Genomic DNA, 10739 nt, shown 5'->3' with positions numbered 1-10739 from the left:
ACCAGACCCATTTGCAACCCTACTCTTAGCACCCACTTTCTCCTTTCTTTCTCCCATCTTTTACAAGAATTTTCTACAAAAATCGAGCCTAGCAGTTCGCCCAACTCGGAGTCTTCTAAAGGCCTGCCAAAGTTCCAATGAAAATCCGATCCTTTTGGTTGATATTGGACGTGCTAAAATGGGATTTCCTGTCCATGAATCTAGCAGGAAATTAGCCCAATTCTTGCTTGATAACCGAATCCATGATATAGGACAGCCGGTGGATTTGAGAAAAATCTATGTCTAAGTTTATGTTCGTGATTATATCAAAAGAGTTCCGGCAACATAGCCTACATATTTCATATCTTCATGCTCTAGGGATTTTAAGAAAATTAACATTTAGTGTTTTTAACAATGAATTTTGCTAATTATGGATCAATTTTATTATACGGAAAGTCCAAGCTTAAAAATTGATGGGCTTGTCAGGATCGCATTATTTTATCAAAAGTAACTATAAATTGGCTCTCCTATTAATTGAAATTATTTGTCACTATTTTGAAGTTTTATTTTATTAATTATGAATTATTGTGTCTTGCATGATGTTTTGGGGGTTAATTAGATTAAACAAATAATGTGAGTTCTGATAGAATACTTCGATATATTGAAGGGTTCTAGGAGCTATGTTTTGATGTATAGAATTTTTATATTTGTCAGGTGCTATAGAAGATTATTTCGGAGTAGAACTCTCTTGTTCAACTTAGCATGTTCGCTAAGTAGCTTTAACCTAACTAAAATATTTTTAACTACAAATCTCCATAATACATAATTATATTAACTTATTAATCTTAGAAAAATTTGGACATTCTACTTTGTGGAACACTTTTTTAAAATAAATTGCATGTTTCGCTATTAAATGCTAAGAGTTTCGGACCACATGGTTTCTATTATCCCATGTTGATATATTGTTATCATGAAGCATTGGTTGGCACAAGATTTATGCCACCACTAGTGCAATTTGTGCCGGAATCTTGTGCCGAAGTTATATTGCTGGCATGTATCGTACTCAATACAATACGACGCATTATTATTAATCATCAACATGACCTGAAATTAAAACTTCAATCCTTGTTCTTGCTAAATATTTTTTTTGTATACATATAAATAGGATCAAGAATGACATATCATGATATCGAAACTCTTAGATGTTTTCAAAATTTGTATATATTCATGGTTAAGGACTATTGCCATGTTTGGGAGGAAATATTATAATTTTTGGAGATCTTTGCTTGAAACTTTATATTTCTAAAAATGTTTGAAGCATTTCTTTGAAAACCATCCATGCATGTTAAACATTCGAAACTCTTTGGATACCCATACATGATTGATGACTCCATAAAATATTACAGCTTTTCAGAAAATAAGATTTTCTTATTATTGGTAAAATAATTAGATTTTGTGTTCTACTTTTGAACTCAGAGTCTAGCTACAATTTGGGCCCCAGTAATGGAGTTATAAATTAACTCCCGAAAGTCGTTACAGAGCACCGAACTCGCTCCACAGGAATGGCCCACCGCTCCTGTAGAGAAGGAGCAGTTCGACTTGCTCACTTAACAGGTGCAAGTGTTGGCCACGGTGGTCCAAGGTCTGCAGCATGCGGTGGTGCGATTAGAGCCATCTCGGTCAGAATTTGGCCAACCTAGCCTCGACTCATAGTTGTTGGCATACCAAATGCGCCTGATCAGCTACCACTCTCAGGACCGGAATCCTGAGTGGTCGCATTAGAGTCGATACACTCGACAGAGCGCCTCGGCTAGAATGGAAAAAATGCACTCTGAGTCCTCATTCCGATGGGGCTGTCTAGAGCCTCTCACTTGTTCGCCTCGTAGAGCCCCCACCTCAGTGGGAAACCGACCTCGATAGGAGAATCTAGAAAATGAGCCAGCAAATTCAGGCCCTCAAAGGACATGCTCGGAGGCGAGCAACAACTTTAATTTCTCTTCAGAGCCTCTTTTTTTCTAGCAGATCATGGAGGCCAATCCCACCTCGGCTCAAGATGCTGCAAGTAGAGCCATATAATGATACCTCAGACCCTTTGGACCACCTTGAGAGCTTCAAGCTTCTTATGGTGCTACATGAATCCACCGACGTTCTCTGCCACCTATTGCAAAGCAGCTCAGTTTTGGTTCTCCGGGCTTCGGCCCGAATTCATCCACTCCTTCGGACAGCTCGCCCGCCTCTTTGCGGCATACTTCGTCTTTAGCCGAAAACGATGTCACGGCTCGGACGCACTGCTCGACATCAAGCAGAAGAAGAGGGAATCCCTTAGAGAATATATCACCCACTTCAGTGTAACGACGTTGGAGGTTCGCAACCAAACCACTCGGTAGCGATGTCTACAGTGAAGAGTAGTCTGCGGCCAACGAGTTTCCTTTTCTTCCTGAAAAAGCGCTTTTTCGACGACTTCGCCGAAATGTTGGCACGGGCTGACAATATGCCCATGCCGAGGAAGCCATAGCCCGCCACTGTGAGTCCACCGATGGGAGACCCCCTAGGGAAGCACGAGGGGATGCGGGGAGCAAAGAAGGTCGAGGAGCATCTCACCTCGGTGTGAGAGGGGCCTGCAACAGCCAAGAGCCCTCCTCGAAAGTTTGAGAGGTATACCCCTCTCCCCGCCCCAAGGGCCCAGATCCTCATGGAGATTGAGGGTCGAGGCTACTTGCGCTCTCCAGATCCGATGAAGAGCCCGGTGACCAAGAGAGGCCAAACGAAGTACTACCACTTCCCCTAGGACCGCGATGATGAACACCGAGTAGTGCACTCGGCTCAAGGATAAAATCGAAGCACTCATTCGGCGCGGGCGGCTAGATTGGTATGTGCGTGCCCAACATAACCAAGGAGTGCCTGTCCCGGCCTCTAATCCACTACCTCCAGAGCAAATCAACAATCGATCGATGGGGGCTGTCGGTCCTAATAACCGATAGCTCCGGCAGTCCGCAGTCGTGACAATCCCATGTCTCTTGTCAGATCTGCACCGCACTCTACCCATGCGGATTGACCCCCGCAACGCGGCCGTACCATCGGGCAGTGCCTGGTATCATTGCACGTTACGTCGGCCCGGGTAATAACAAGACTGGCTCCCCTATATAAAGAGAAAAAGTTGGGGGACTTGAAGTACGCGCATAAAAAATACTCACTATCACTCAGAGAGACCACCTCTGTTGAGAAATCTCTTCCTTCCATACTATTGCCTTATTATTCTGACTTAGACATCGGAGGATCCCTGCCAGAAATTTATAGCAAGTGGATTTCTTGCAGGCCATCCAGTGGAGGAAACCAGTGCCCGACGCCTCAACTAGCTTACTTAGCTCGTCTTCAGTCGACCTCTGGGTTGTTTGAGCTACACTCCCACTTTGGTATGGATTCGGCAGCAACTAATTTAAATGTGTTACTTTGTAGTTGTGCCTTGATATTTGAACTTGTAATTATTTGGGATTGGGGTGTGGCCAATTCAAACATTTAGAAATCTAGTTAGTTCTAGAAATTTTCTTCTCTCTGTAATCTTGGTTAGATCTTAGAACGGTTGGTATGCTCGCGAGCCAGGTTTCACATGCGTACAACAGATTGCCATATCCCATCGGCACGTGTCTTTGAATCAGGGTATGGCATTTATAATGGCTAAAAATTGCTTCGTATTGTGCGACAAACCTAGAATTGGCTTTTCCGGCGGTGCAGAATTTAGCGGTATTTCTAGTGCTATTATATACATAGGTAGTTGTGCTTAGATCTTTAAAATTCTAAATAGCTTAAAATTGGTAGAAATTTTGTAATGTTTGTAACTGTATAAGACCAATAATTCATCATAAAAGGGATTTTATGGTTTATGTTTCCTTTTTTTTTATTTTGTATTTTTTATTTTTTTTTAAACAGATTACAAGTAGAAAGGGTTAATTCCTTCCTACCCTCGGATGGCTGATGCTAACCAGAGTTACCTCCGACTCCTTTGCTTGCATGGTAAGCGGCGATATCATCTGAACAAGTGCTCGGTGGTGATTATATACTCTATGTCAAAGGCTTCTCCTCCGATTCTCATTTATCTGGAAGTTGAACCTTCAAATTTGAAATATATCCAGCAAATGAAAAGTTTTATATAAACTATTTTATAATTCCTGTTTTTACATAACTATTCATGGATCACACCCATCAATATCCATTAGATAACACCATACCGGATGTATAATATGGAAAGAGTTGGTCATCCGTAATTAGTTACAACTCATCAACTTATGCAACAGAGCTCACCGAATTACAATATTTTATAATCAGACCATCATCAAAACGAAACAATGCGGAAAACCAGTCGATAGGGAAACACGAACTTTGAACAGATGTAAAGGTAAAGAAAGGCAAGAAGAAGGAAGTGCTGCATCAGGACCGTTTCCGTTTTGAAGCGTTTGCTTATTAGAGGATCACGGGTCAAGCTTGCTGCCGGCCACGTCTACCACAAAACGGTACCTGACATCATTGCGCTCCAATCTCTCCAGAGCCTCGTTGATTTGCTCCATCTTCACCATCTCAATCATAGAAGTCAAGCCTTTCTTCTCGCAAAACTCCAACATCTCCCGTGTCTCGTCCATGCTCCCTATGAAGCTCCCACTAATTGTTTTCCTCCCTTCAGAAATAAAACCATGATCATCACATATAGGTGTAGTCACATCATGAACACACTCAAATTTCAGAATGTACAGTGACATAGCGACCATCATCAATTTAGCCATTCTACGTGCTTAATAGACGACATATTGGAGAGCGCTGTATGGAGTCGGCAAAGACCAGAGTGCGTCAGCATTCTCTGCAAATCCAGGACACAGTGACCAACTTTTCTTATTCTTCGGTTCTTTTCTCGTTTGAGAACTAAAAGAAGCATGTTGGGTATGAGCAGCGGCATTAAATACAAATGCTACTAGCTAAACTTACATCCGGTTGAATGACTTCGACATGATAAAATTGTCTTTTTTCTCCGATTCAATGCAAAAGAGCCACGACGGGTTTCATGCTTCAGGTAAAGATAGGTGTATAATGTTGCCACTGGAGCTGCACCAAATCTGTCTCCTGACCCGACTTTGCATTGATTGCAATCATTTGGACTGATCTCAATGCCTGTTCCAAACTAAAGCACCAAGGGCCTAGTTCCCATTTTGCTGTTATTATTAGTTTTTGGGTACCATAGTCCCTATTTTTTTAGGTGTTAATACAGTTTCCGGCCCCACATTCTCCTGTTATAAGTTCTATAGGAGGACAACAACCTAGGACATTGGTTGGGTTCGCTTGGGCTGGTACCTCGATGGATGCGAGTTGCACTCTGATCCAACTTGACCCCCTTTGTTTTTTTTTTAACGTTGAAAACTTCAACGCAGCCAAGTCCAAGAAGCAGGTAGGGTTGGTGGGATTTGGATGGATCCCGATACAACTTGTGGCTCTAGGGTTACACCACTCCCAAGTCTCCGAGGGACCACTGTTTAATAACAAGTAATAATTTGTTTCAAACTATCAAACCTGCCTGTTTGGACCCAGTCCAAGCTAGCTCCAAAGAAAAGCCAACAGAGGGATCCAAGGAGAACAGAACAAATCACAATGTTAGGTAGATACGTACTTCGCAGGTTGGCAAGGAAGCCAAAAAAAAATACCAAATAGATTAAGATCAAAGTATCAGCTCACCTAACATCACCGCGGGAGTGACGAACTGCAGGGGCTGGTTGATGACGCCCATCAGAATGAGCTTGCCATCCACCTTGAGCAGCGAGAGGTAGGGCTCCAGGGGGTGGAACGCCGGCACCGTGTCGATAATGTAGTCGAGGGAGTCGATGGCTGCGGCCATCTGGGCCTCATCGGAGCTCACAAGGTAGGCGTCGGCGCCGAGGTGGTCCATGGCCTCCGTCCGCTTGCGGTCGGAGGAGCTGATCACGGTAACATGGTGGCCCATGGCCTTGGCAATCTTCACCCCCATATGGCCAACCCCTCCTAGACCCATGATAGCACCCCTCAGCCCACCTTTCGTCAGCCCGAAGTGTCTCAGAGGACTGTATACGGTCACCCCTGCGCATAGCAGGGGAGCTGCTTGCTCGGGTGCGAGGCCTGACGGTATCTTTAGCACAAACCTGTCGATCGAAAATTCCAAGTATTCAAAAGGGCGCAGAGCAAGTTTGCTTCTCTGGAAAGCAAAGGAAATAGGTGTTCTGCTCCTTATAATTACGTTTTGGTGACGTAGCCTCTAGTTACCTTGTCCATTCTGAAGTCCTTTGAGTTGGCGTTCGTTAATTGGTTGTTGCGCAGAAGCATTTCTTGGGTTGCGGTTGCCCTGTTTGGTTACATGATTCCTTTCCAGAAAAAACAATTGATTTTATTAAAAAAAAGGGAATTTATTTTTTTGGTGGAATACAAGCAGCAACCAATAGCCACCTCACGTTTTGGTTAGGCTTTTTTTCGGCACGAAGCTACGGCAGTTGAGAGTGACGAGGATTTTCTTAAAAATTCTCTTGCCAAATCAAACCAAGTATATCCGCAAGCATCTCTTTTCATATTTAACATATAGAATATAAAATTACGTAGACAAAAAATACATCACCTGTCTTGCTTGTAAAAGTTTTACTATAACTACAATAGCATAGAAATTAATATCACCAGAAAACCTATGCATCTTTTCTGTTTGTCCCTGACACTGGAGAAGTAGTAAAGCTCCGGAACGATGGTTTGATTTTTTTTTTTTTTTTTTTTTTTAGAGAGAAGAAGAAGAAGAAGAAGAATATGAATTTTGAGTTACTATTTGGTCTTTTTTTTCTTTCTTTTGGTCTTAGGAAAAAACAAATCCATGTGAGGAAGAATATAGAGAAAAACATATACATGTAAGGATGAATATATGTAAGACAATTTCCTATTCAGCCATCAGCAGCTACTAATAAATTCATGGACAACAAAAACAAGATAAAACTAGTTTTTTTTTTTTTTTTTTTTTATAGTTCAGTACTCACTTTTGGTCGACGACCATGGCGGAAGCGAAACCGCCCTGGGTGGGCTTGCCGTCGGTGTAGACGTCGTTGTAGGACCAGATGCGCTTGTTGCAGTACTGCTCGATGTTGGCCTTGCACGACCCGCACTCCCGGCAGCACCCTACGATCACCCCCGCACCCACCACGTCCCCCACCCGCACCTTGCTCACCTCCCTCCCCACCTCCACCACCTCCCCCACCACCTCATGCCTTCTCTCACCAAACAAATTGAACCAACACCAGCATGAACAATAAGCCACTTACCAAAGAAAAAGTTTTACTTACCAAAAACAAAAACAATAAGCATAATATGCATTTTGATACGAAGTATAGATGCTATTTATATTATGTATGTCAGTTGTTTAATTATACCCTGGAACCATGGGGTATTTGGACATTCCAAGATGGTTCTTGGCCTGGTGGACATCGGTGTGGCAGACACCGCAGTACAACACCTTTATCACCACATCCTCCGGCCCGGTCTTCCTGTTTTAGACAACGGAACTTGTTCTTAAGCCAAGAGAAGAAGGGAAAACAGCCATTTGAAGCATATGCTGGTTGATTGATTACCTTAGGGTGTAGGTGTAGGGAGAGAGAAAGCCACTGGGATCCCTTGCGGCCCATCCGGTGACCACTCTTTCCGCCTCAAGCAGGCTGCCCATTTCTCGGGATGTTGAGTGGAAAATAAGAATGAGAAGAAGAGCAGGGGGTTGGGAGAGAGAGTGCTCTACTCCTCTGCTTTCTGAGAGTGCTCTAGCTTTTGCTCGTGATGATGCGGCCCCGGTGTTATAAAGGATAGAAGCATCATGACCACCGGAGGAGAGACGATGGAGAGAGAGAGAGAGAGAGAGAGAGAGAGGAAAGGGGAGGGTGGAGTGGGTGAACCGCGGTAGGTGAGTGAGGTGAGAGAGGATGTCACGCTGCCGTCACGCGAAGCAGCACAACCGCATAGGATACAATTTCTCGTGGCTGGGGCCCGTGGCTTTCTCGAATATCACGACGGGCATCGGGCGGAGATGCCTCGGACTGTTCTTTGATTGGACTTGGAGCCAGCTTGCTCTAGCCGGCTCCTGTCCGGCTATTAAGGTCTTGAGGTGCGCTGCAGCCAGTGGCTGGCCGGCCCGCTTCAAGTTGGGAAACTTTTGGTAAAAAAAATAAAAAAGCCAAAATACTTGCTCCTAAGTTGCCACCTTCGCACCATCTATTGGCTTGTTAGTTCGTACAACCCAAGTGGTCGGACGTAGTGTCATAAAGGGCCAAACATGAGGATTGGGTTTAGATCTTTCCAGAAATTATATCCTATCACACCAATCACTCACTGCCACGCACCTCGTCTCGAATTGCCGCCCCATACATTTCATCTCAATTTGTTCCCATCGTGCATCATTAGCATAGTACATATGGTGCAGTATATTTTTTTTTGATTTTTCATGCCTAATCCCTATGTCATATACTCACAGCAATTAGATATTTCTCAATGCTTATAGATAGGCTTGGGTACTATAAAACAAAAGGCACCATATGAGTTAGTCAAATATGCCCAAAGATTAGTCAGACTCGAGCTCGACCAAGCTGACTTTCAGGCCTACTTCATAGGCATGGGCCTTGTACTTATTTAGGCTTCGAACTGAGCCTCAGGCTTTCTGGACTAAGTAAACTGCATGCCAATGAATTTTGAGAGCCTACAATAAATTTGAAAGTGGGATAACCCTAGCGACCCGATCAAGTGGAGGATTGAGACGGAGCTCTTGAAGGTTGAAGGAGCTCCTCCAGCCCCAAGTAGCACCCCCACACGCCACTCTTCCTTTTTAATCCTACCCCGATGTCCCAACCCCATTTTTCCCTTAGCATTTCTTCCTCTCTCCCCCCTGTCCCGCCTTTTCTCCCTCTCTCTAGGTCTAAGAAGCCATGAAGCTCTCCATGGGAGCCTTCTTCAACTCTCCTCCAAGAAGTCTTCGAAGAAGAACAGCTATTCGATCTCTCACGGCAATACCCCCTTCGCCTCCAGTTCACCCCTTTGCTCCATTCTCCCTACCTCCTCTAATCTCCGCCTAGAAAGTAAACTACCCTACGTTGTAGGATCCAATGACTTCTAGCACCTCGCCCCCATCATCTATGTATTGACCGCAACAATGATAGCAAGATCACACGACAAAAGCTTGAGGCCATCCTCCGCTGGCTTGGCGATGCGGAACCTCAAATGGAAGAAGAGATCGTGTTGATATATGGCGGCGAAGGTGCATCATGATAGTGACAATTGCATCAATTTGGAGGACTTTGAGCTGCCTCATTCATTAGCATAGAGGCAAAACTCCTCTAGTTCTCTCCCCTGTTGAGCAGTTTGGTGGTGGTGGATTGAGGTGAGGAGGCTATAACCCTAGCCACCTCATTTTTCCCCTTAACCAAGTGAACCGCCTAGTTTAATTCAAACTACCCGGGTCTAGAGGTGGCAAAATATGACCCGACCCGCCAACTCGACCCGTGTTCGACCCGCCATAAACAAGTTTGGGTTTGGCCTAAACAGGTTCGGGTCGTAAACAGATCGACATGTTTAACCTGTTTATTAATTGGGTCGGATACGGGTTTTAGATGTCTGACCCGTTTAAACCGTTTAACCCATTTAACTGTTAGTAGGTTAAACAGGTCTAAACAGGTTAAACGGGTCTAAACAGGTTAAACGGGTCTAAACAGGTCGGGTTGGGCAGGTTAAATAGGTTGGGTTGGGCAGGTCTAAACAGGTTAAACGGGTCAGGTTGGGCAAACATGTTAAACAGATCGAGTCGGGTTGGGTAAATAGATTACCTGTTTATTAAACAGGTTAAAACGGGTGGGGTCGGGTTACCTGTTTAATAAACAAGTCAGGTTCAGGTTATAATTTCTGACCTGTTTAATAAACAGGTCGGGTTCAGGTTTATGATTTTCTGACCCGACCTGCATGTGACCCGACCCGTTTATGATCCGACCCGACGCGATTGCCACCCCTACCTGGGTCACCAAGTCAGGCATGGGTGGCAATATATATAATATATGTTATGCATTATATAGATTCTGGGTTTGGACCAGGTGCATGAAAACCTAATCGAGTCCAGCTTGTTTAATGGACGAGCTCATATTTCAAGCTTGGTCTGACCTGCTAGGCTTTAAATCCAGGTCCAGACCTGCCAAAACTCTTCAAGCCTAAGCGGGTCGGGCAGGTTGTCTAGCATCTGAATAGATCTAGACAAACATGGACCATCCCTTAATCCAAAGGAGTTTATTAACCAAAATGAAAGATGATACACTCAGAGGTCATCTTACAGTTTTCTATTAGATGCATGAATACTGGTAAAATTATCCTACTAGATCTTTTTCGGTAACATGTCCTAAATAGATTTTAAATTTTAATTCAGATTTTTATATGGCACCACCTCTTCTCTTCTAGTTGTGCATTCTTTAATAAAGTGATAAATTTTTTGACAATCAGGTCAAATTAAACTTTCGGTATTGCATGATGAATCATGTAGAAAATAGATGCTGAGTATTCAAGACTTACCTGTATTAACCAATAGTTATTAATACATCAAAAAAAAAAAATCAAAAGAAAAGCTTTGTTACATCACAAGTCCTAAAACAAGTGACAATCATGCTACTATTGGATCATATGTGCCTATACAAGGAAGAATTTCTAATTATATGGGGTAGATCAAAATGGCCTTCTCTACACGCATTATTAACAAA

At 43.6% G+C, this 10739-nt stretch overlaps 1 protein-coding gene across 2 annotated transcripts; it reads right to left on the bottom strand.

Moving 5' to 3' along the window:
- Nucleotides 1–4102: 4102 nt before the first annotated feature.
- LOC103699862 (cinnamyl alcohol dehydrogenase 2-like) lies at nt 4103–7979 on the bottom strand. 2 transcript variants are annotated; one of them, XR_015975273.2, is made up of 5 exons: nt 7593–7979; nt 7395–7508; nt 7005–7232; nt 4954–6134; nt 4103–4828 (listed from the first exon to the last, which is right to left on the bottom strand). XR_015975273.2 is itself a non-coding variant. In XM_039130002.3 (5 exons), the coding sequence occupies exons 1-5, from the start codon at nt 7682–7684 to the stop codon at nt 4446–4448; spliced, it is 1077 nt and encodes a 358-aa protein (XP_038985930.2). In that variant the 5' UTR covers nt 7685–7979; the 3' UTR covers nt 4103–4445. The 2 variants fall into 2 exon arrangements, 1 of the variants encoding a protein (XP_038985930.2); XM_039130002.3 differs by having other exon boundaries at nt 4103–4648; nt 5695–6134.
- Nucleotides 7980–10739: the final 2760 nt, after the last annotated feature.

This window comes from Phoenix dactylifera, chromosome 2 (assembly GCF_051530095.1).
Source record: "Phoenix dactylifera cultivar Ajwa chromosome 2, Ajwa_hap1_PhDact_Kaust_v1.1, whole genome shotgun sequence".
In the NCBI taxonomy this organism is placed as follows: Eukaryota; Viridiplantae; Streptophyta; class Magnoliopsida; order Arecales; family Arecaceae; genus Phoenix; species Phoenix dactylifera.
This window is presented reverse-complemented; position numbering and strand designations above follow the sequence as displayed.